At 38.3% G+C, this 26924-nt stretch overlaps 1 protein-coding gene across 1 annotated transcript; it reads right to left on the bottom strand.

The window, feature by feature from the left end:
- Positions 1 to 7852: 7852 nt before the first annotated feature.
- CLUL1 (clusterin-like 1 (retinal)) lies at positions 7853 to 25921 on the bottom strand. The gene is made up of 8 exons (XM_004683771.1): positions 25837 to 25921; positions 24702 to 24820; positions 23456 to 23604; positions 18946 to 19113; positions 16703 to 17135; positions 11868 to 12005; positions 10408 to 10622; positions 7853 to 8038 (listed from the first exon to the last, which is right to left on the bottom strand). The coding sequence occupies exons 2-8, from the start codon at positions 24805 to 24807 to the stop codon at positions 7853 to 7855; spliced, it is 1395 nt and encodes a 464-aa protein (XP_004683828.1). The 5' UTR covers positions 24808 to 24820; positions 25837 to 25921.
- Positions 25922 to 26924: the final 1003 nt, after the last annotated feature.

A 26924-nucleotide genomic window follows, 5' to 3' on the forward strand; every position in this document is an offset into this window, starting at 1 on the left:
ATGTTCCCGCAACGCGCGGGCCCCGCGCCCCCTGGAGTCCCAGGTGCGCGCACAGCCTAGGGCGCGTGGGCGTTGCGCTCGTGGCCCCGGGTTCCCTGGAGCCTGCGGAGTCGCGTCGCCTTTAGGCTGTGGTAAAGTTTAGGACCTTTGGCCAGGAAAAAAAAAGTCCTAAAGCCTGTATTTTCGTGCATTGGCTGAGAAAGGCCGCACTAACAGGCTTCCGGGTCCACCACGCTATTTATTGATCAAGGGGAGCGGGGAGCAAGCGCCACGTGTTCAAAAACCAAAATAAACAAAGCCTAGTTGCTTGAGTTGTTTCCTACAACAGAGGTGGGTGTGCCAGCTTTTACGTAATTTGCCTTTTCATTCCCTCCATCCTCAATGCTGGTGACTGGAGCAATTGTAATAAGGAAAGTTATTGACTTGATTAATTGCAGCCAGACATTTTAAGGTATTTTGTATCCAAAATTTCAATTTTGGTGAAGTGTATATAATGTAAACAAGTAGGGTAGGAGCCATCTGATAATGAGTTTTAAATGCGATAACTAATGTGTGTGCATGGAACTAACAGTCTTACCAACAACTGTTGAGCACATAGTAGATGCTTAAAACTTTTTGTTTTGTGTCTGGGGATCTGACTAAGATATGGGCTCTGTTGAAAACATTTGAAATATTAAATAAACACTGGTGCCGCGTCCGGCTAATCGGAGCCGAGTCCCGCGAGGGACGATGAGGTTAAAGAAAACACAGGACACCAAGGTTCTTCATCCAGGAGTCTCTCTCTTTATTGTCCGTGACCCCCTTTATATATCATTAGGCAGTAAGGGTGGGAGTTTGGAGGAGAAGAGTGGAAATTTACTGAGAAGGAGGTATGGGGGAAGTGAGGAATTTCTCTTATCACACCTCGGCCGGCAACTGCCAGATGCCTGCACTCCCTATGGCGCAGGGGTCTGCACTCCCTCACTGCCTTTATGGCGCCTCAGGCTGTTAGATAGGATGACCACAAATCTGCGTCCACCTTATCGGTTCAACCATCTGTTGCCATGGTAGCACAGCGGTGGGCGCATTCCTCGGAGTCCCAAGAGCTGGGTGCAACCGCGCCACCAACACACTGGGCCCTGCCTGGTGGCACAATAGGTTAAAGCACAGCACTATGAGGCTGTCTGCAGCAGCTGCAGCACCAGTTGGATATCCAGCCAGGGAGGTGACCCACAGGGCTCAGCTGACCCCTCTCCTGTCTGGCCGGTTGCTCCCCTCAGCTATGTATTTTAGTAGGTCTGCCTGTTCTGCTCCCCACTCTGTCTCTGGTGAGTCCTGTCGCTCATACACACACACACCTACACACCTCTGGCTTGTGCCCCAGTTTTTGTTTGCATAAGTCAATACATCTTTTAAAAAATAGTAAACACGTTCTTGTCCTTCAATAAAGTTTTTTTTTTCTAGTTATCTCAGGTTAATTGTCTGCAAGATTCTGGAATCTGCTAAAGTGCACATTTCAAATTAAAGGTTGAAATTTTTTTTAAAGTAGTAAAATAGGATTCTGGACGAGGTAAATATTTACATCTGCAGCTTTAATCTGCAGCTGTACCTAATCTTCTCGGCAAAAATAATGTAATACACCTTTATGTGGCACCACCGCGGCTAGACAAAATAAATCAAATCCCAAAGAGAATTTACAAAACAGCTGGACATTTGGATTAATTGGAGGGGAAAAAACCATTAAGAACAGACTAAGCAATTTTTTTCCCAGAGCATTTCACAATCCCATTGGTTGGAAAATCGAAGTACTTGCTCTTTGATTGTAATGCATATTCACAAAGTCCTTTGCAAAATCTTTTTAATCCATCACAACACTAAACTAACTTCTTAGATCAAGTATTTTCTTCCCCTCTCCCAGCAACTTTCTTGCCCCACTCCCATACCAGGGTAACAGTAGTTAGTTTTAAAAAGCAATCTCTGTCTTTGGGAATAATTATCCTCAGTGCTGTGCTATGATTTTGGGTTTGGGAAGATGATGTGGGCTGTCAAAAAGGAGGAGGTGGCCATTCTTTTTGATAGTAATTTGGAAGAGGTGCTGGATCAGAAAACCTGAACTCAGAAATGCTTTAGGCAGGAAAGCCGGGAGTACTTTGAGTACTCCTCGGTGTATGCAGCTAAAATGCCAGGTGGAGGTACCATTCTACGTGGGCAGGGAGCTAATGCTACTCCAGGCCTCTCAGCTGTTTTACTGTTCTTCTCTGAGTGGGATTGTTCTGCATATTGCTGGGCTTTAGCATGCTTACAGAAAGCCCATTAAGTAGGCATTGCCCCAACCCCATATCTCACCAAAAATGTCTCCACACATCCCCAACCATGGGAAAAATCCCAAGCTGAAAATATGCCTGATTACCCAGTTGCTACATGTGAGGAATTTTCCTTTTGTTATTTTGAACAGAGTTTAATTGTTCTGGTTGATTATGAGTTGTACTACAAGGTATAACCAAGACAAGAGTAGGCTTCCCTGAACACGTAGAAATTCTTCTTTTATTGAGGTAGAAAGAGAATGGTTCCTTTCCTGGTGGCTGTGCCACAAATGCATGTTAGAATGATGATGCTCTTGGACAGCATGTCATTCATTTATTAATTTACCTATTCAACAAACATTTCTATCACAGCAAGGAACAGAACAGACAAGGTCCCCTTTATAACTTATTTTTTGGCAATTTCTCTGACAAAGTATCAAATGTATGATGGAATAGACTGAGATTTAGTGTACATTGTACTATTCTATCAATAGTACCCAAATTTTTATAAACCTCAGTTATCATGGGAAAGGCTTTATGTTCATTTGGAGTTCATTTGCAATTTACTGTTTGGAGAACACTTAATTTCTCTGACAAACCCTTCTTTAAATAACTCAAGACAGGGTGGAAAAAAAAATGCTTTAAAGGTTTTGAGTCCTCTTTAGCTATCTTTCTTTTTATAATTTGAAGACTGGCTAAAAATCCATTCCAGATGTAATCTTTAGTGCCATCCTACCAAAGAACTTGCCTATTTTTATTTGCACCAAGGTCCAAAAAGGAGATTTAATGTCAGTCAAAAAAAATCTTGTATTTTCTGTAAAAGAGAGCTCTTGTAGAAATGGGAAGAGGGGTTGAAAAGGAGAGAATTATAACAGTATAATCTAAAGAAGGGAGGTTCATGTCTCCCCACCTGATGAGGGGAGGAGCTGGATGTGGAGGAAAGGCTAGAAATAACTGGGAGAAGGGTCATGGAGTGGAGATTTGAAAGAGAAAACTTTGAGGCAGCATATGGAGCAGAAAGACATGTGATGAAAAAGCCATCCTTGCTTCTTGGCTTTGGACTTGCATCAGGGACTTGAGGGACATGGAAGGAGAAACACGAAAGAAACACTGGTGAGAGATCCATGGGGAGGCTGACAATGGTGCCTTTATTTTGGCTTTTACTTTGAGTCTGCCCCTTTCCTTTCAGACTTGTTTGACCCACCTGCCCTCCTTCTCATTCCCTTCTGAAGGTGCTTTAGACTTGTGGCAGGTTTTCAGCCCTCAGTGGCCCCACTTTGAGCCAACTCTGTTGGGCTGGGCATTTACCCACAGGGGATGGGTAACTTTGGGTGTTTCACTGGGAAACTATAATCCTCTCTGTTGCTCAATAATTCTATTAAAGTTCTTTTCTATTAAAGGTCATACACACTAAGAACATGCTTTGTCTTGATACAATGGAGGGCAGAACCCACTTAGAGCATACAAATATGAGGGTCCTGGGGTGCCCCTCCTCTACCCACCAACAAGAGCAATGTTGTATTAATTTTACAAAAGAGATTCTGAGTGACAGCGAAAATGACAGCAGAGTTAAGATGTCTCTGCTGATGCAAAACGAAGTCAAAGTCCCTGAAGGAAAAACTGTATTGGCATACACAGTAGGAACATCAGCCCTATGGAGAGAAGTAGGAAGGACTCCAAGTGAAGTTTATTTAGGGTGATAACAGGGGCGTGCACCCCACAAGAGGGAGGAATTGCTGCAGCAGAGCACTGGGTAGCTATTGACTCAGGCAGCTGCCAACCTTAAGGCACCTACGACCAGCCCTGCACTGGGTGAGGGTGTGCAGAGCAGGCGCCCAGGACAGACGGTGCATTGCCAGGTGCTACAGCGGTGGGGACACAGAGCTAGGCCTATTGGTTTGGAACTGAGCCTCATAGCACAGAACAGCTGTCGCTTCAATTGGGTCAGAGCTCCTAGACTTCCTGACCAAGTGGCTTCTACTGGCTGCACGACTTTGTGAGTGCACTTAATTCCACTGAAGTGCACACTTTAAAAGGTTAAAATGTATGTGTATTTTGTTGTCTTTTACCATGGTGAAGAGGAAAAAAAAAAACTATGCAGAAGGCTATGGTCTTTACTAAATATAGCTATTTCCCAAAAAGTCAATTGTACTATAAATTCAAAGGCTACCTTGTTAGAAAGTGATGTATTTGTAGTAGAAGTGATAGTATATAGTCACCTATGTGATTTCGTATTTACTTAATATACAAAGAACTAATATACCATAAATATAGTAATAGCTACATGTGATTTTTTGGTAAAGATTTATTTATGCATACAAAACTGGGGTACAGACTAGAGGTGCAGGGGACAGAGTGGGGAGCAGAACAGGCAGATCGACGAAGTACACTGCTGAGGGGAGCAGCAGGCAGGTCAGGAGAGGTCTGCTGCACCATGTGGATCACCTCTGGGGCTGGGGATGGAACTCATGCTGAAGTGGCTTCAGCTTGGTGCTGTGCTTTAACCTGCTGCGCCACCAGAGAGGGCCCTCTACATGTGATTCTTTTTAAAAGGAATTTCACTTTAACGGCTTGAGTAGCTATTAAAATGCCACTCAAAATAAGAAAATCAACAATACTTCATAATATATAATTGACATCCATTACTTGCAACTATGTTTATTGTATACCCTATATATTTTTGGATTTCCAGGTCTCAGCTGAAGGAATATTTCTACTTGCTAGAAATCAGATGCATTATTGACTACTGGTTTATTGACTACTACAACGGACTTTGCTTCAGCTATGGAAATAAAGTGTTTATTCTGCACAAGGTCAATACATTTCTGTACTTACGATGGATTACTTTACCCAATGATTCTTGAATGTGTGGCTTTCATGATGATAACAGTGGTAAGAGCCAGTCAACAAATATTTAACCCAATACTCAAGATAAAAAACCTTTACAACCTGTAACTGTTGACCCCAGTCTTGGCAGTTGTGGAAGTTTGGAACAAAGAAATAAAACACATTGCAAAACAATCGGGAACATCAGGCACCCAGGAAGGTAAATTGCTAGTTGAGAATTCCAGAAGAGGGTTCTAAGTATATGTTCTGCCCCATATAATGGAAATTCATGTTTTAAGTAAGCTACACACATGTAGCCCGGAGAACTAACAATATTCAGTTACAGGCGTGATTCTCCACCACCTTTCTTGATATTTTGTTCTGTGGGTTTCTCTTTAACTTTTGACAGGTTTGAGACCTTGATGTACTGATCTAATCGGTTAACATTGAACAAAGTGCTAATATATCAAATAGGATGTTTGAGAGAAATCCAGTTAATAAGCAAATTTGGAGTGTGTACATATCATGAATAATTAAAACTAACAGTGAAATAAAACATTCATTTATTAGTATGCATTGAAATTGATATGGTTATTAGGATATGAGAAGTGGGTACTTCTGACATTGATGCTATTATATTTTAAATATATATCAACACAATACAATTTTAACCTTTAAAAACTTCTATTTCTTGGAGTTCACATAAGAAAATAAATGGGAAGTGGGAATAAGAAAAACAATAAAATAAGAGTGATTTATGAAGATGGAAGGATTATGAATTATTCATTCTTGGTTTAAGGTTTTGGAATTTGTGGCTTTGTTAATTAAAAAGAAAAGTGTAACACTGCCTTTGTGAAAGACCAGACTGTGAGTTTTATTAGTAATTTGCTCAATATCTCATTTCCCTTGTGACTGTACCTCATTATTCCAAAATCTGTGATGAGATGGTTTTACTAAAAATATTGAATTCAGAAATATGTACAATATCTGTTGGAGCCCTCAGAAACCTACAGTGTCTCATCATAGCCTCTGAATCTGAAGTACAATTGTCAGCTTCCCCTTTAATGTGTGAACCAGTTAGTATCTATCTTTCCATTTTTTTAAACTGAGTTGAACTTAGTTTCTTATACCTTAAAACGACTCATATAGGTGAGAAGTTCGGACAGAGGGTAACTCAATGTCCCCTAGAAGGAGGTAAGTTTAGCACCTAGACACTCCAATTCTTTTTTGCCCAAATGCTCACATTTTCCCCCTTTTTGACTATTTTCCTCTCAGACCTCCATACACTATAAGTTTGAGATACACACATGCACATATACATATCAGAAAAGGATCTTGTCAAATCCATTATTTTCTCCTCCACCATATCTGTGGAGGGGTCTTGTGCCTTCTACTAAATAATTAAAAAGATAATAATGGTTGACTGATAGAGCTGAATGAAAAGATCTCCAAAACTCAGAGGTAAAGGGAAAGTCAGCAAATTCAGTCTATCTTAATTACACCTGATGATGACCTACTAACAAAGTCCCTTCTGAATGATAAGATAGAATTAAAGTTTAACTGTTCTTTAAGATTGATCACGTTGTCCAAGGAGAATATTACATAGATTTAATTGTGCCACTACTTCAGAAGGACCATCCTAAGTTTGAGAAAGTATACTAATATAGTACTCAGTTTACACTTACCTAGATATTTTAGCAAAGTATTCTCTAATGAGAAATCTTTAAAATTTATGCATCCACTACTGAAAGTTAGGAGTAAAACCCAAAGAAAAAAGGATTTTTAAAAGCATCTATTTTCCCATTATATGATGCCAATCCCTATTTTTGTTTGTTTTGAAAGACTTATTTATTTATGCATACAAAAGCTGGGGTACAGATCAGAGTTGTGGGGGAGACAGGATTCACCAGAGACAGAATGGGGAACAGGACAGGCAGATCTACTGAAACACACTGTTGAGGGGAGCAGCTGGCAAGATAGGAGAGGTAGGCTGCACCATGTGGGTCAGCTGGGTGACCCAGGTTGAACTCCTGCTGCTGGGGCTGTGGATAGTCTCACATTGCTGTGCTTCAACACCCCCTTCCCACCCTACACCATCCGGGAGACTCCCAATCCTTTTTCTTTTAAATGTAGATTTTAGGCATTTTTGTTTTGATCATTACATATGTAGATTTTTGTACCTAGCTTTGTTTTTGACCAAATATCCTTACAGGAAGTAGTATAGGGTGAAAATTAAGAATCAGAATTGAGTTAAAATTCTGATTTTGCCCAACTGACATGAATAATTCCTTTAATCTTGTACCCTAAACCTCACGTTCCCCTTCTGTAAAATGATAATTGTACCTTTTAATATTTTACTATTTTAAATCATTTTACAAATTATTATTTGATGGAGGTCTTTTAATCAAATTTAGATACTCTATAGGGTCAATTCCAGCAGTGGAATTATTATATCAAAAATAAATTTTATGCTTTTTGGTAGCATAATCAAATAGTTTTGCAAAAAGTGGTTTATGGTTCTGCCAGTAGCTTAAGAGAATTCCTATTGTGTCACACACCTATCAGGATTTTGTATTTTTCAGTTTGCAAATTCAATAGGCAAAAAATGCTATCTTGTTTTAGTTTTCATGTCACTGATTATTAATGAGGTTGGACATATTTTCTAGGTTAGAATTAATTTTATTTTTTTCCTTTTATGGCTCTTCTTCACCTGTCAACAAAACATTCCTAGTCAAGCACTCTGCTTACCAAGTTTTAAAATGTTCCCTAAAATGCTGTAGAACTTTTGTCATCACATTGTTAAGGAAGTTAGAACTTTCAGCACTTTCTTCAAGAGGGATCTTGAGTGTGAAACTGGAGGAAGGCAGAATGCTTAAATCTGTCATTTCATCTTGATTGGAAAAATTTCCCTCATGGGCACTTGAAAGTATCTAAGAAGAAAGATTATGCAGAAAAATATTATTGAATCCTAGCATGCACTCAGGATTAATTTAATAATACCACATTACTCAGTTCAGTTGTGCTGAGGCAAATTAGCAAATTTGCATTAACTTCATCAATACACATTTACGTTGTCACACATACATCCACTACAACGTGCCAGTGAGACTCTCGGGGATGCAGGTTGACAGAGGCACCTGCACCTCATGGTTGTTGCCTATGGAATATATGGCATTTAGCCTTTGGCAGAGAAAACAGAATGGGTAACCACACACAGGCTCTTCACTGTCTCAGTCTAAAAATAATTTGTTGATTATGTTCACATTGTATTGGGCAGAGCTTGCTACATGGCAACACTGAAATGCTGGAAAATGTGAGTGAACCCATGACTATTTGCTGAACACTACATGTGTGCCATAGTATTAAAGTGGTAAACTATCTGATTTATCGTTGTATGTGTGAGTTTTATGAGAAATGTTTATCTGAAATACACATCAGTTCCTTTCTTAATGAATTCTCACATCCATATACTTTGATTTTAATAATTTGAACAAGACAGTATTGACATGCAACTTGATGTAACCTTAAAAGAATTATTTTGAACAGAAAAAATAAAGGAAAAATATTAGGCAGCCAAATAAAAACTGGTAATTCCTTGGTTCTAATTTATAAAGGAGTGGTAATATTACTCCCTCTTTTCCATTTGGTGACTAAAACAAACATAAAAACTGCATAAAGCATTTTTTTCTTGGTTTTATAGATAATTATAAAGCTAAAACCCATGTATCAACAACCCACTGAGAGTTACTTTGTTCACCTGCCAGAAATTGTTTATATTTTAACACAGAGTCCTCTTTAATATTTGCTATCTTATGGATTTTCCTTTTCCTTTCATAATGGAATAAGACTTGGTTTGGAAAAAGTGACATTACAGGCAGTTTAGCAAGTGGTTAAGTGCACTGATTCTGGAGAAACACTACTTGAGTTTAACGAATAGTTCTTCCACCTGCTAGCTGTGTGACCTCAGACAAGTTGTTTAACTTCTCTAGACCTCATCTGAAAATTTTGGAAATAATAATATTTACCTTATATAATCACTGAAGGTATTAAATGTTCTTAAAACATAGTGCTCTCTATTATTGCTAGCAAAATGTGTAATGGAAACTATTATTTGTATATGAAGGGTTTTTTTATATAATAGTTTATTTTTACATCATTTTGTGCCTTTTTCTAGAGGTTTTTTTTTGTTAACAGAAGCAATTTTGATATCAATATAAAGAATTTTAGATAAATCTGCTAGTATTACTCAAACAAAATGGATACAAGCTGAAGCACAAAATGGAAACGATCAAACAACAAAAACAAATGTTGATTGTGCCTTTCTAAAGATCAAAAGTGCTAACATGTTTCTTAAAATTTTATTCAAAACAATTTTTCCTCACTAAACTAAAAGTCTATATTAGCGTGGATGATCAAATACATTGAATTATTTTACCTGTTTATGGTATGATCTAACAGATTGTTAGAATCAGAGTCAGCAAAGATTAGAGAACAACTTTCAAAGCCTTTTAACTGCTGTACAGTTATAAATATATTTTATATTATGACTCAAAAATACACATGCCTACATGCATGTATGCATATCTACATACACATAAACATATACCCAGTGGGAATGGAAGTTCTGTGAATATTCATATGACTTATTAAATGAAACACACCCTCTTGTAATCTGGTTTTGCTTGTTTGTTTATTTTTTTAAATTAATTTATTTTTAATGAGCTGGTTGTGACTCTAACCTTTTCCCAAAGCAGCCATGGGCCAAAACTGTGTAGTTGGAAAGAGAATGAAACACTAGGTTCAAGTCTCTAGACACGGTCTAGCTCAATGTTACGAAGGGGGTCTTCCAGTGAAACTTTTAAGGGAGTGAGGAAAGCAAGATGGAGAACAAAAAGGCTAAGCAAGGATGGATGTCAGCCTGGTTTTCTTTAGAGATTGCCTTGGTTGTTTTTGTTATTGTTGTTGTTATTAATTTGAAAGCTTATTGTAATGAATAACTCTTAAAACTGAAGTAACCACTGTTTATATCCATGTTAGCAATTTGGCAATATAGAAATCCCCCCCCGCCCTCATGTCACCTTAGCACACCTGCCACCAAATCACACATAGGCCTCCAGAGTTGCTTGTTTTCTAAACATGGTGCACTACATTTAATGGTCAGATTGAATACAGTCATACAGAAATATGAACATCTTTGCACAGCTTGATTTCAAATTCAGATACAATTTCTAAGTAAATTAACAGAAAATCTGTGTGTGTGCATACAATCCCCATGTCTGTTCTTGGGTCTCTCCATTACCTTCATTGAATTTAAGGTGTTCTCAGTTCCTGGGGTCTGCTTTGCCAGTTCAGCCACCCACCCACACTGCTCTCTCATCTTCTCCATCAGGTATTCGGTTTCATCCAAGTGATGCTGGGTCATCTGGAGAATCAGAGCATACTGTTGATTGGATACATTGACCAAGTTAAGGGTCTCCTTTTCTTTGATGCATAGTTCAGGTACGTCTGGACATTCTAGCAAAGAAAAAAATAACATGGTAAAGGAAAATGTTGGTGAAATTTCCAAGTTGGGTGCTGTGGGTTTGTGTTCTACCCCTTATGCTTTCTATTTGCAGCCTGTCACCTGGAATAAGTTTTCAATGAGGGAAAATAGACATGAATGAAATAACATCATAAAGTGCCTGTTTGGCACAGGTCTGGCATGAATTACAGATCTAGCTGTTCCTTCTCCTTTTTGTACTGTTTCTGAAAGTCCTCAAAGCCCCTCACTGTCACTCTGATTCTCCTCACTGAGGATGCACAGAAATTGCACTTCCCTTCCACCTTGAGGTCAAACACTGTCATCTTCAAAGTGACAAGTATCTCACTTTTGAAGGAAGGCTTCAAGAACTCTTAGGATGTATCATGCTTTCTCCCCACGCTCCACCTGGCCCCCACCCCAGACAGTGGAACTTGTTCTGCTCTATGTGGTGGGAGCTTTGTTTAAGGGGAGACCTGTGTAGCAGAGCTGTCACTTAACTGTAACTGACACATAGTAGAATGAGAAATAAAGCTCTGTGCTCACAGGGCCACTGGAGACTGCAGTTCTTTGTTACTGCACAACAACCCATGTGAACTGAACAGGGCTATTAGAACTTGTGTAGCTTTGCTGATAATTGCTCAGCCATAAAGAAGAAGGAAATCTTGCCATTTGTAATAACATGGATGTACCTTGAAGAAATTGTATTAAGAGTCAGACAGAGAAAGATATATACCACCTAATCTCATATGTAGAATCTGAAAACAAAACTAAAAACAAGTTCACAGATACAGAAAACACATTGGTTGCAGGAGGAAGGGGTAGCTGAAATGAGTGCAGAGGGTTATAAGGTAAGTCCTGGGGATATAAAGCACAGCATGATGAGCACAGTTAATACTCTTTCATATTTGAAATTTGCTAGGAGAATAGTATTTACAGTTTTAAGAAAGAAAAATGTGTAGCTTATATGTGATGGATGTTGTCTGGACTTATGGTATGGCTATTTCACAATACCCACGAATATTGATTTATTACCTTGTACATCTGAAACAAATATAGTGTCATATGTAAATTAAAAACAATTAAAAAAATTTATAAATCTGCATTGAACATCTCCAGGTGGAAAAGTGCATGCAAAAAAGGGCTTAAAAGAAAGCAAATGAATCCACAATGCTCGTAAAAGTGAGATTTTTAACCTTTAACTACAGTACCATTGAAACCCTGAGAAAATAATTACTTACCTTCCTGTAGGTAACCCTGACATTTTTGGCATCTTGCATGAAGTTGGAAACATTCTGACAAATTCTGGTCAAGATCTCCACACAGTTCTATGTCCTCTTCTGGCAAAGTCTTTGATTGCAGGCTTGGGTGATTGGAATCTACAAGTAACACTTATGCATCAGTGTCATGAGAGTCTGCACTTTAGAGTGAATACAATATTATTTACTTTCTTTACGAGTGCATTCAAAATTTCCTTATATTCAATGGGAACACACATTGATGCAACTACTCACTAGGACAATTTGACATTTAATAAATATTACATAGGTCTCCCTTCATGTAGCACTCTTATTACTATTATTATTACCCATCACTATTTGTATAAACTAATGCATATAATTTTATTCTCTGGAAGGAATCACGAGAAGTTTCTAATAGTAACTATTTTTTGGAAGAAAGAGAGAACTGATAGGAAATTGATATATATTTGAATTATTTTAAATGTAGTGTGACTCATTTTTATCATTATTATTTCCAGGTCAATGGAGTCAACTAAACAAAGGATTGTAAATTGCTTTTCTCTTTGGACTTCTCTCTATCAAAAAACTTCTAATACTTATTTTAATTTTAAAAAACAATAGCTGGGAAGTAGAGTGGATTATAAAAATAGTAGAAATGTCTTAAACTGGGTGGTAGCTATTTATTGTTATTCTTTTAGCATTTCATATACATGTGTTATGAACAGTGGTTAGAGTTAGCTAACCACTTTAGCTGGTTAGACAGCAAAAATAGGTCAACTTTAAAAAAAATGTATTTATACATACAAGAGATGGGGTGTGGGGGGAGGGGTGAGAGGATTCACCAAAGACAGAGTGGGGAACAGAACAGGCAGGCTGCTCAACTGAAATACACTGCTGAGGGGGGAACAGGGGAGTGCGGGGCAAGAGGTCCAGCCAGGAGAGGTCTGCTGCGCTGTGGGGATTGATCTTATGCTGCATTGGCAGCCTATAGCTTCAGAGTGCTGAGAGTTCATCCCTTGTGTCACCAAGGAGGCCCCAAAATAGATTAACCTTTGATAAACTTTGTTTCTAGAAGAATTAAGAATCCATATAAAAAGGATGATGTAAAAAAAGCTTACCCAATAGAAAACTGACAGTTCAGAATTAAGTTTTACATTAGGAAAAACTTCTTTTTAACTTATAATTGGTGATTTTCTATTATAATAAATCCTCAAAATTTAAAAATGAAACATTTCATTTTGTGATAAATTGTGAGGGCCATTGTTTAAAACCTATGATCACCCCTGTAGGGTTCAGTGGAAATTGTCAGCATTTTCCATCCTCCCACCATTGGCTCTAAGACCCACACCTGTGGACTTATACGTGTGCCTGATGGCCGCACCTGGAGTGGGCGCACCTGGGCTGAGAGGCTGGGCATACAGGGTGGCATCATGCTGACGCCAGAAGGCAGAGCAGTAGGGGCAGCCGAGACAGCAGGGAGAGCAGAGAACAGAAGCCTGGTCTAGTAGTCACTTACATTCCTTAGCTATCACCCTCTTCCTCTAGCTTCAAATTAGCAAACATGGGGCCAGATATTTCTCAGACTGCCATCTTTATGATTCTTTTCTATTTCCTCCTTCCATTTTTAAGAACCTTTGTGATTACATTGGAGTCAATCACATAATTCAGAATAAGTTTCCTACTTTAAGGCCAGCTAATTAGAAATCTCAATTCTACTCTAACCTTAATTTCCTTTTGCTCTGCAATATATTCACAGGTTCCAGGGACAGGGGTGTGGTATCTTTGAGCAGCTATTGATATTCTGCCTACTGCAAGGGCAAAGCTCAAAGTGACTACTAATTAGGTGCATTGTGGGGGGTGGGGGGGGAAATTGGTCCATCCCTCACCCACCACCTGTCCAGAATAACAATGGAAACCACCTGCAAATACACTACAGCCCCTGTATACTCTTCTTGATAAATAGTCCACACATGCTCATCTGGGAAGAGAGCATCTCCTCCATTCATCTTATTGTGGACCATCTGGTTAGGATGGGGATGCAGGCGGAAGAAGTGAATAAGGGAATGACACAGGCTTTTTTGTTTACTGTTTCATTTTTGTTTTTAATTTTCACATTTATAGAAACCCTGGACATGCAGGGCCTGGGAGAGGGAAGGACTGGAAGAGGGGACCCATGAGCCCACTCAGAGTAGGGGCTGGGCTTGAAGCCTGTGGGTGAGGGGGAACCTGAAATTCACATTCTTGATGGGGTGGGAGGGAGTAGCAGTGGTTAGAATACTGTTTAGTATTCACCTCTACTCCGACGCACAATTAAATATAGCAATTAAATATGTGGAAGGTTGCTATACTACATGAAATATAGGGTAGGTGGCAGGAGGAGGGGAAGCACTTCTTTTGTTGTTGTTGTTGTTGTTGTTAAAGAACATATTCCCAGCCCTCCCTGGTGGCACAAAGGGTTAGGATGCAGCACTGTAATCTAGCCACAGCTGCTTCAGTGAGGGTTCGATCCCGGGCCCCAGAGGTGATCCACAAGGGGCAGCAGACCTCTCCTGTCTCACCTGCTACTCCCCTCAGCAGTGTACTTCATCGATCTGCCTATTCTGCTCCCCACACTGTCTGTGGTGAATCCTCTCACTGACCCTGCACCTCTGGCCTGTACCCCAGCTCTGTATGCATAAATAAATAAATCTTTAAAAAAAATAAACATATTCCCAAACTATTTATCTATTTTAAAGGATCAGGTAAAAATTATTTCATATCACTCCAGCATTGAGTGATATGAAATTTACTATCCTGATGCTCTTCCTGGATACTTAGTGAATTTGGGACTTCAGAATGGAATATTGGACCAAACCCCTGACTTAGGAGATAAGTCTAGAAACCCTAAAACAGAACCCAACAACAATTCAAGTATGAGAGCTGTTCTCTGCTGTGGAACAATGGGATGGGAAGGATATAAGGCATGACTTCCAGGTTTCTATGTGTGAGGTAAGCCCCTCCTATACAGAGGCCATATTGCAATGTTATGATAGTGTTGAGAATTAGAGTTAAATGTTGCCAGCTGCAGCTAGTAGAGATTGGACAATCATCAGCTAGATGTAGCTCATTTTCCTTTCCATACAAAAAAACGGTAATTGTGAGTTTGAAGATAAGAACACACCCAAGAAACCATGACCATAATCTACACCATAAGCCTATCTATCACCTCCAAAAATGTCCTTTTCTGTCTTATTTTAATTCTTCATAATAACAATGCTAAACATAAGATATGCCCTCTTAAACTTTTAAGTATCTAATATAGTATTGTAAATACTGGTTCTATGCTGGATGGGTAACCGTTAGCATGTTCTTATCTTGCATAACAGAAACTTATTTTTCACTACATGCCCTTTGTTAGCAAGTTGATTAAAAAGAGAAAGGGGTGGGGGAGGGGATGTGAAAATACTTTTCTTGGAGGCCTCAGGGTGGGGAAGCACTGTCAGAACTCACCTGTCCAGGAAAGGCAGCCAGGCCAGCGTCAGAAGGGAGTTGATCAGGACTATGTAGGGAGCAGCAGGCCGGGGGCCCTGAGACCTCGACCAGGGACTGTGCAGGGACTGATGGGTTGGGGCTTCCTAGTGGATGCTGGGAACACTGTGTTCCCCATGTGTGGGCACATGTGCATGTCCATATTACAAGCAACTTATACTGACAAGAGGGGTTCCCTGGCAGGAAGAGGGGAGTGAAGAAGGGAGTTTAAAGAACTTAAAGAAATAGCTAAGGACACATCTCTGAAAACCTAGGGGGCAAAGCAGGAAGCATGGAAGTTTATATTCTCCTTGGGCTGCAGGATCCAAGTCCTCATAGATGGAACTTGGTACCCATGGACAAACACCTCACCATTTCCCACTCTTCAGCCTCTGGCACTTGCCAGTCCACTGTGCAGCAATGTGTTGACTTCTATAGATTCTTTCTATAAGTGGTATCATGCAGTATTTGTTCTTGTGTGTCTAGCTTTTTCACTTAGCATAAAAGCTTCCAGTTTTGTCCCTGCTGTCATAAATGGAAAGATTTTAGGAGTCCACTTCAGTTTTCATGTCAGAGAGCAGCCTTTTCCTTGGCCTAGTGGTCCATAAGAGAAGCCCAAGGAAACACAGATGCTACACCTTGTCCACATCTCCCACTACAGAGATTCTATGTCCAAACCCATAGAAGCCCAAAGAAGGTATCTCCTGATTTAAAATTTAAAACAGCAATACTTTTCCAATATGAGTTATCATGGGTCACAAGTAGTGTTGGTAGAAAGCAATTCTATTTCTTTGTGGAAATTTCTGTTTTTATTTGCTGTTCTATTTTAGGTTGGACAATGAGCATTCTCTATGGTTTTGTTCATAACTGTTATGATTTAAGAAATTGTAGCTGTGACACAGAGGGGCTGAGGAAGGCTTAAGTGTAACCTGGTTACATGTGACACTAGACTTCTTCCCCAATGGGAGCTGAGGAGCCTGACTGACTTGAAAGAAACTCCACAAGGCTCAAGTGGAATAGACAGAGCATCTACATGAATTTTCATAAAGCAACCATTTTTCTCTATTTCTTACCCTACTAGTATTTTCTTTATCAGCTTTGAAATTTTGCTTTAAACAGAGTGACCAGTCCCACAGAACTCTTGACAGTGATGGAAGAGGAGTAGTATTTTGCAGATTTCAAACCTTCTTTAAAGATCTGAAACTTTGATCATCCTTATAGCTCACACTCAGATACATTGTATAATGACTTAATCTACCATTTCCAAAGCTAAACAAAACTTGACTTTGGTATAGACATTTAAACAAAGATAATCATTTAATACTTGCCTTTGTCTTGTTTTGGTAAATCTTCTATTGCATACAGCATGTCAGTAATTGTTTCACTGATACTTTGATAAATAGAGGCACTGAAATTACAAAACAGCTGGAAGAAATTGGGAATGTCCCAGCTTTGCACATGATTTGCTTTTCTCTTTGGCTCTTTGGAAAAAGCAGGAAAAAAGTAAGGCTCAATTAAGTCTGTATCAGACATGAAATATGACTGAAAAGCCTGGTCAAATTCCTGTTGCATCTGTTTGAAGATGTTACAACTCTTGTTAAAGAGAATTCTCATGTCCACAGCCAGTTGGTTGAACACATTCTCTATTTGGGTCAGTTGTACATCTTCCTCGGTGGAATTTTCACTGACAGGGAGATCTTTTTCATTATCTTCTTGGAAAGAAAATAGAAATTGATACATCTTCCAAAAAAACTGTTCAACCTGTGGGTTAGGGATGAAATTGAATAAGAATTTATTTTCTTTTGGGGACTATTATAAACTTTAAGTCAATTTGCAGTAGTCATTCTGAATGGAGAACACTAATGAGAACAAGCTTGGACAAGGCAATTCACTTTATGATAATTTATTAATGCTCTTGTATATAACTTTGATTACGGAATTTGGATCTGAAATTCTTCCTGGTTTGTTTGCCTAAAGAGGCCACATTTTCAGTATTGTGGAAAAGCCAGAGCTCATGTACTGGCTGGAATGGTTGGCATTCCATGTTCTAAAAGGCACAGGACAGACAGCCTAGCAACTTAAAGAAGGTTCTTGTCTTTCTTCTCTGTCTTAATTCTTTTTATTTTTCCTTCAGAGGCATTTCATTAGTGTCTTCATGCTTCCCTCTTTCTCATCTCATAAATAAGCCAAATGGAAAGGAAAAGATGAGTACATTCACTCTGAACTATATAAATGCCTGACATAATTAAATGGATACGTAGAGATGGTTACATATTAGTTGCAATCAAAGCCATCCTTGTGCAGTAAAAGGAAAGAAGCTCTAGGTGTAGAATTTCCCACTGTGTGGAAGATTTCCAACAGCTTCACCATGCTCTGCTTTATCTAAACCTTTAAGTTTATGCCTTAAAGGTTAAAAACTTAATCTTACATGAGTGAAATGGCTGTGTTGAATGTTATAGATGATATTATTTAGTTTACCTGATTCCATTCATCCACAAAAATACAGCAAATATTATAGATGACATTATTTAGTTTACCTGAATTCATTCATCCACAAAAATACACGTTAAGTGTCAAGAAATTTTCATAAGGTCACACAACTGGCATAGATAGAAATCTCCTAATTTCTAGTCAGTACTCATTCCACCATATTCTGGATATTAAAGAGTGACAGTGGGTATAAAAACAGAGCAGATGCAATTAACAGTGGAGGAAAATTAACTTGGCATATGAATTATCCTAGGGGTTGCTCATGCTCTAATTGGGCATGGCACTGCCAAGCTAGGAGTTTACTCTAATTAATGCATGTTCCAAGATGGAGAGAAAAATTTTACTCCATTTCATGTTCAACTCATATATCGAAGGGGGAAGGGAAGTCAGGCCAATAGAAAAGGGTCTTTTCTGGGGCAGAGCTGATCCTATTGAGGTCACCACCCTTTGTGATTCCCTCTGCTTAGATGATAGCCAAATGGGTACTAAAAGGAAAGCACAGCAATCCTCAGGAACATATACGGACAGGGCTGAAGAGGGCCCGAGTGAGTGTGTGTGTGTGTGTGTGTGTGTGTGCATCCCTGTGCATGCTGGCATGCTGCCATAGTAAGGCAAGCTCCGAAAAGGAGAGCTTTGGGAGGCAGAGAATGTCTTCAAATATTTGACATTCAAGAAAATATTAAAACAGATTGAAATCAGAGACTATAATACTATTATTCAGAATACAAACATTTATTAGATTCTACAATGCTCAAGTGAAGACAAGATATGGGCCCTGCCTTCAAAGGGCTCACATTTAAGTTAGAATATATGCACAGAAAACAAACACAAGGCAGAAAGAATCAGGGTTTTCTAAAGGAGATACAGGAAGTATCAATAAAGGGAGAGAAAAACCCTAAGTGACTGTTCTAACTTATAAATAATAACAGATGCTCATCTTTAAGCCTGAATGTTAGATTACAGAAGCCCATCAGGTCAGGCACCTCTGGTTTAAACAGTAATATAAGTTGTTTTATTTTTTCTTCAGTAAGCTGAATAGCTATCTTAAGGACTCAGATTTTGGGCTCCAATTTTCTCTTACCATATTTTTCATAGATGGCCAGGTAGGTTGGTAGGTTATATAAAATTTCATGCAATTACTTTCCAGGCAAGATTTGCATTCATCCCAGGAGTCTGTCAAAGACACCTGGCATAACTCTTCTTTCTCTTTCAGATGTTCTTGAACTTCGTTCATAAGTTTTAGGGCTTCCTGATTAAAAAGTAGAAATAAACATCCTATTTCCATTTCATTACTATGTGTACTTTCTTTAATTCTACCCTTTAAAAAATGTGCATATTCCAGACCAGTTCTTCATTCCTTTATCAGACCCCTAGCAATTGGCAGATCTCCCCCAGAGCTTTCTGTTTTACTAAGAACACTGATACCTAATGTGAAAAATTTGCCCATCTATTCATTCATTCACTCATTCATTCATTCAACAAGTGTTTATTGAGTGCTGAGTGCTTGCCAAGCATTATGCTAGAGGGGGTGAGCCAATAATGGGGTAAACCAATGGTTGCTACTCCAGTAGCATCATTGTAATTGATCTGTTTGTTCATATCTAGTCCTTGGAGGATATGGAAAGGAAGCTTTTAAGGTTTATAAAGCTGGCACATTTATTTCCCTTATTTATGCTTCTTTTATGTTTGCTCTTAAACATTGCAAGAAAGCACACTTCTCATATATCAAATCAAATCTGTTTTAACCTGTTCTAACTATAGAGATGCTATATTTTCAGGTCTTCTCTCTCCTTGACAGTATTCTGAACACTGTGCCTCGTTGTTCCTTGCTGTTTTTGGCCAGACTCTGGGTGGTAAGGAACCCAGGGGAAGTGACACATGTGCCTGAGACCCCCAGCCCTGCCCTGGGAGCTCCCCCTAGGCCAGTGCTCTGGGATCGGCCCCAGCTTCCCATCCTTGAAGACTGGTTTCACATAAGCCTGACATGTAGTTCAGTTCAGGAGACTGAAGGCTATGATGAACCTGCCCAGAAGCAGAGCTAATAGCATCTCCCTGAGGTGAAAATTAGTGTCTGCTTATTGTAAATCTCTACCTAAGAGAAAAGAAAAGGAAACCACCCTTTCCTGACATATTAAGTCCAAGGAAACCCCTGGAATTGAAAATCTCCCTTGTCTCCTCTGAGGGGCTTGGATATTTTTAGCTGCTCTCTTGGCAAAACCTTTGTGCTAAGCTTGGTGGCTTTCACTACATCTCACATAAGAAAACTATAGGACTTCAGCCTGCTAAATGCATCTGATGGCCCAGACACAATTTTCTTGTCTTATCTTGCTTTGCGGAACAATTGTAGAGTCTTATATCTTCTCAAAAAAGGTTGTCTTACAATGACAGCAAAAATACCTCCAGATTTTCTTAATCAGTCCACTTTAAATATTCTGCTTATTATCATCCTAAACCAAAAGCCAGCAATTCCAAATTATAGTCACTGGAAATCTTTGGGCAAATTGCTTAACATTTTTGAGTCTCGGCATATAGAAATACAATAGAGTTTATCTCTTAAGGTTCTGTTTTAGGCAGAACATAACAAAAACCAATTAACAAATCCTAAATCCCAATTTGGGAGGTAAAATGTCCTAGATGAAGTAGATCTCTGCTTTAGGAATGCCCTGTCACTCCTTCAATTTCTCCTGAATGCCCCACAAACCAACAGAGTCCATATTTAAAACCCTATTCCTGTGGTTTGCAGTTTATCAAAATTCCATATAAACCTAGAGTGGGATGGCAAATCCTCCCCCAAATTAAGCCACTCTAGGGTTTCCCACTTTAATAAGTCTCAGATGTTTTCCCTACATTTCAGAGCCTATCACATAAGCAGGAGGGGCTGTGGGGCTCTTATGACTTGGGGCCACAGAAGGAAAGTCTACGGGGAGCTGGGGCACCAGCCCATGACTGCCAATTCTTGGTTTGTCTATGGTATCCTTTAGTCTATGTCTAAGGTGATTTGAGGGAGGGAAACTCAGGCTAACTCAGGTTTTTCTTTTTTAATACTAATTTGTTAATTGAATATCCAGACCTTAAAAATATAATTTGATGAATTTTTATGGATAAGTTGGTTTTTCAGAAAAAATTAGAAGTCCTAAAACTGAAATCAATGCTTGCTTAATCCATCCCCAACTGGAACATTCCTTTTCTCCTGTATACTTTCAACTTGCCAGGAAACACAGCAAAGGAGAAAAAGAAAGTCATCAGGTCCCACAGGCACAGAGTTAGCTGTTTTTTGTTTTTTTTTTTAACCCCATTCATTCATTACAATGTTGGTTTAACATGTTAAGGAGCATCCTCAGTTTCCTTTGCTGAAAAAATGAAAGTAATGATTTACCCAGATGTGGGCAGAATTACATGTGATAATGTGCTTTAGGAAAGGTCTGTAAATGTTATTCAGTATCATTATTCCCAGCCGGCCAGATTCACAAGCCCACCAGGGAAGAAACCAGCTCTAGGCGCTTCCACATTTTCCTCATGAGGAGTTATTTTTAATTTTCTCAAAATCTCTTGATTTCTACCCAAAGCAAGGGTTTGCAGTTACTGATCAGATGACATGTCTCATGATGCAAATGTGGTCAGATCAACCAGTCTGGTGACAGACTGATCTACAGCTCTGGGGTTAGCCTGCACACAGCCCTGTCTAACTGCTTAATGAATGCAGGGAGACCTCTGTGAAAACAGTTCTCACAGCTATCTGGAATTCAGTGACCTCCAACTTTATAGGTCTGTAGGTATAAGGAGGATATATTAAAATGTTATTTGTATTTTCTCACTTAAAAATTGACTTCAGAGAAGAGAAATGGGGAGCTGTTTAACAAAGATTAGAGTTTTCATTTTACAATATGGAAAGAATTCTGGGAAAAAAGAATCCTGGAGATGGGTTGCATAACAGTGGGAATATATTCAACACTATTGAGCTGTACACATAAACATATTTAAGATGGTTAATTTTATGTCATGTGGCTTATGCCACAACTAAAAACTTTTAAGAAATGAAATTAAGCTTTAAAAATATTTTTCTCTCAATGTCAAAATAGAATAGAATATTTTCCAAATTACTTTTCTTATCATTTCGATTTCCTACTGACTTAAGAATAGTGTTGGAAAATAACTTTTAAAAGGCATTTGTTTTGATTGTTTTGTTGTCAATATGATTAAAGGGTGAGCTATGGCATATGGATAATTTTAAATTGTAGTGACCTGTATACTGTTTAATGTGTAAACAACTTTAAATATCCATGGATATTTGGATACAATGTGTGTAATTGGGAAAACACGTAGTTTGAAATACAACTATGAAGTGAAGGTATTTGACCTTAAAAAACTGACTGGACTGATGTGCTATTTCCTATGCCCTGGTGCACTCTAGCAGTGCTGGTTATAGGCCACTGTGTAGACAAGTAAGTACTTACCAAGGGTCCTGAAAAGGGATCCTGAGCATTCCAGGAGCCTTGGCAATGGCTTCCTCTTTCTTTGTTCTCTTGCATTCTGTTGCAGCAAACTGCTGCTTCAGAAAGAGGGCTCAGGTTCATCATCATCTACTTTTAACAAACCCTCACTAAATGGGAGTCTTGAAAGATTTTTGTAAAAAACGACCTGGTATTAAAAAACACTAATAATTTAAGCTCAGTTATATAATTTAAGCTCGGGGCCCTCCCTGGTAGCGCAGCAGGTTAAAGCACAGCACTGAGAAGCTGAAGCCACTTCAGCATGAGTTCAATCCTGGCCCCGGAGGTGACCACATGGCGTGGCAGACCTCTCCTGACTTACCCGCTGCTCCCCTCAGCAGTGTACTTCGTAGATCTGCCTGTTCTGCTCCCCATTCTGTCTCTGGTGAATCCTCTCACCACCCCCTGCACCTCTGGCTTGTACCCCAGTTCTGTATGCATAAATAAATAAATCTTAAAAAAAATAATTTAAGCCGGGAAACACATGGTATGAAGCATGGAGCTGACAGTTTTGTTATGAGCTCTTTACTGGCCACATGACAAAATGAAAAATGATGATCTAATCAGATCTAGCAAGTAAGCTAAAAAATTTCAAAATATCTGCAAGATTATTTGAAACATAACATATCCACTTTTGCTAATGACAATCCTCACTCTAAGTATATTTTGTGCCTCCAGATATTGATAGTTTATGTATCTAATTTATAAATAAGTTAATAAGTATATACTTGGTAGATCATTTAACAAAGATATTTGTTATAAGGATGGGAGATCAAAAAACTTTGGAGACCACTGATTAGTCAAAACTCTCTAACACTTTGACTCAATATCCTAACCACAAAGAATAAAACATTTTAAAAGAAGCAGCACTTCCCAGAGGTATAGCTCCCAGATTTTTGGGTTTAGAGTTCTGCAAACCCTACTCTAAAAGCCTATGTTCTTTAAAGAAATTTGATATTTTTATTATACTTTTCTCCCATTATGGGCTGCTCTCTAGAAAATCTAGTATTTGGGAAAACAGGTAATTCATCAGTTACACTAACAAGTACAGGTTTGTGGTCAGATATGTTTAAGAGCAGCTATTATTTTCAATCTCTGTACCTGTTTTTCTTCTTTGCACGTCTTTAGAGTTTTCATTAGATTGGTATGTTCCTCCTCTCTTCTTTCCATTATGATTTTCATTTGCTTAATACCAATCAAAGCCTTCTTCACCTCTTCATCCACATCTATCTTCCCAGCTTCTGGAAAGCCTAAAAGACAGTTGCAATTTTTTTTTTTTGAGATCTGATCAGATTACAGTGTATAAGAATGTAATGAGATCACCAATTTTTCATATCCCTTAAATAAATACTTACTTGTTCTCTCACAGAGTTAAACACTGAGAGTGGACACTCTCCCTCCCCCCAACCCCACTCTAACAGTTCCTTCTGTTCTTCACTTCCAAGCTCCTAGACAAATCAAGTTTGTTTAATCTCATTCCTGTCACTTTCCTCAGGTACTGTTTTCATTTATTGAATTATTTTCCTTGCATTTAAGTCACAAGTGTGGTTATATTAGAGAAAAGAAAATTTTCTTCACAATTTCTATTAAACACCCATCTGGGAACCTCAAACAACTTCCCTTTCTTGTAACTTCAAGTATCTTTCCAGGGGTCAGCAAGCCTAGAATGTCTTATATATAATCCAAGATTTTTTTAATAATCTACTTGTCACCTCTTATGTACCTTTCATAAACATTTAATGGTTTCACATTTTCATTGCTTGTCATTCTTTCTTTGTAAAAGCCAATGTGACTTCCTAAGGAACTATTCTTACCTTCATATTCAATTATATATCCCAAATCAGCTACATTTTAACTAATGTATTTTTCTAAGCATTAAATACCCAAAGTATATATCATCAAGCAAAGGTCACCAGTTAATGAGCACATACCAAGCAGATTCAATGTCATAACCCATTCTTTCATTATCCAAAGAATAACTACACAGATTACTTTGATTGTTTAAAATTTTCAAATACTAGGAAAGAATTTCACTGTTCATTAAAATTGTGCTTAGATGATACCAAACATCTGGATGATACTAAGAAATGCAGTCCAAAAGTTGGCAAGTTCTAGCTACACGATAACAAACATCTGGATATAGGAACAGTCTCAGATACTCAACTGGAATTTTCTATTTTTATTCAGCTGCTTGGCGTCGTGTCTATTTGGTTTAAGAGACTAGAGAAGGGCTCACCGTGAAACTAGAGGGTTATAATGAATACAGTTATCTCTCAACTGTAAATCACTATAAATGCCAGCAAGACATGCAAACAGGACATGGCACAGATAAAGAAACCAAACATACTCTTCAGGTTTCCAGGGATAGCAGTTTTATCCTTCTGAGTAGGTGCACAGTGACAACCTTTCAACCATAGCAGATACACAATAAACACCAAGAGTGGCAGCTTCATGTTCCTGCTGTTACTGCAAAAGGAAAAATAAACTTGCATCAAATGCTTTCCATTAGGTTGGTTCTGTAGGCACCAATTGAAAACATATGGTAATCCAAAGCATTTTTCTGTCCATTTTTCTTTATGGCTTTAGACAATTTATGCTGATTTGCTTGAAACATATGAAAACCTGGAATATAAAATAAAAGACAAAGCAAGTCCCTGTTTTGTTTACATTCTTAGTGACAATCAATAAGGTCATCATCCAAAATACCTGAAATGTGTTTGGATTTTTGTCTAATTTAGTTATTCTTTCTTTACTTTTTAACCTTGGACAATGAGTTTGGGTTCAGGAAGCATATTGGGAGCCTTGGCAATTCCAAGGAACTGCCTAGAGATGAGCAAAATGCCTACCACTTGAAATTGAAAGCGACAGTGGTGTGTATCACAGCCCTACAGATTTCAAACTTCATTTTCTTTTCTTGTCAAGAGCAAACCTGCCTAAACACAGAATTAGTTAAAAGTATTAGAAGATCTTTGTTTTCCAAAATTCTTTATCTTCAACTGAGTGTTTACCTACATGGCTTACGATTTTTTTTATTTAAAACAAAAAGTCTCATAAATCCATCAAGATACGTGAAGTCATAGTTAATTTTCTCCTTGGATAATGAATTTCCTTTTCAATTTAACTTGATATGCCTTGATTTTAAACATCCCAAATGGAAATATTTAAAACTTTACTAAGGAAAGTTAAATAAATCAAATAACTATATACTTTAATAAAATTAAATCTCTAAAACAAGTTAGATTATTTTACTCCCCACAAAGGGGATATTTATCTGCTTTATGTATATTTACTATATTCCAGGAAAAAAATAAAACCCCTCTACTTAATGAATATTTGAAATGTCTCTTTACTATAACAATAAAATGACATCGGTACTAGTAGTTCCAAATTTATCACTTTTTAAGACATCACCATCTATCATTTGTACCCTCTGTTAAGACTCTACCAAATGAAATGTTTTAATATAATTCTTTACCATTAACTCTGCAGTGTCTTTTCAGTGAAGTTACCATCAGCTTCTGGAAGGATCTTCACTTTCTTCTGATTGAATTTTTATCCGTGTCAGGGTTTTAGTCTTGTTCTGTTAATTTGATGACACAGTTCTTAATCCTATTAACACTGTGAGATTGAGAGTATGGTTTAAACTTGGGCAAGGTTTACAAGGAGACGCTAGAGGGCGGGCTGTGCACAGGATCAGGAACAATGACCTTGAGCTACTTTATTTTTACACAGTATGTTTTGATGGGATTCATTAAAGTCTTTAAAAATGTTTTTTATATCTGAAATTTATGCTGTGTATATTCATTTATAGGTAGACAAATGTCTGATTTGAAACATGCAACAATATGAAACAAAGTATGTAAACTCTTAGGTAAAACATTTAAAATTATTTACATATTTGCTTGGCATTTTTTATTATGCAAACATTTTAACTAGATAAAGTGATACCATCTGATATAAATAATACATAGATAACTATTTCAGGCCATCTTCAGTATGATATTTCACTAGCTGAACTGAAAATGTGGCCCGTCAATGATTCATTTAGAAAAATTTAACTCTTAGTCATGGTAGCAGGATATAGCAACAACAGTTCTCTGGTTATTGAAACACAAGATAGTCTTGGGCCCCCTTTGAAAGTTTTGAGGGTTTAATCACTCAATAACTATAACATGCTCAGTGCTTTTTCTAAGGGGTCACACTGAGAGTTCTGGCTACCTGATCCTGAGAGCCATTAGAAGCTGGTCCTTGTGTATGAGCAACCTGCAGTCAGGAGTTTATCTCTGCTCCACTTGGGCAATGGAATGGACACTCTAAAAGATACATGTAAAGTCCAGCCCACACTGTCTTGATTGGCCACTAATTCTGTTTTAGTTGGAAACCTCTTAGCTTTGTTGGAAAATAGATCTGCTCAAAATAAGACTTACAGTATTCTTATTATAAGAAGCTTCATGTCATTTTTGAGCAACTACATCCACACCAGATGTGTCCCATCCGAGTGACCAGTTGGCCCATGAAGGAAGCCCTTTGGGTCATTTTTCTCAGGAAGAGAAGACAGTTCTAGAAAAGT

This window comes from Condylura cristata, unplaced genomic scaffold (assembly GCF_000260355.1).
Source record: "Condylura cristata isolate star-nosed mole 26May11 unplaced genomic scaffold, ConCri1.0 scaffold00016, whole genome shotgun sequence".
In the NCBI taxonomy this organism is placed as follows: domain Eukaryota; kingdom Metazoa; phylum Chordata; class Mammalia; order Eulipotyphla; family Talpidae; genus Condylura; species Condylura cristata.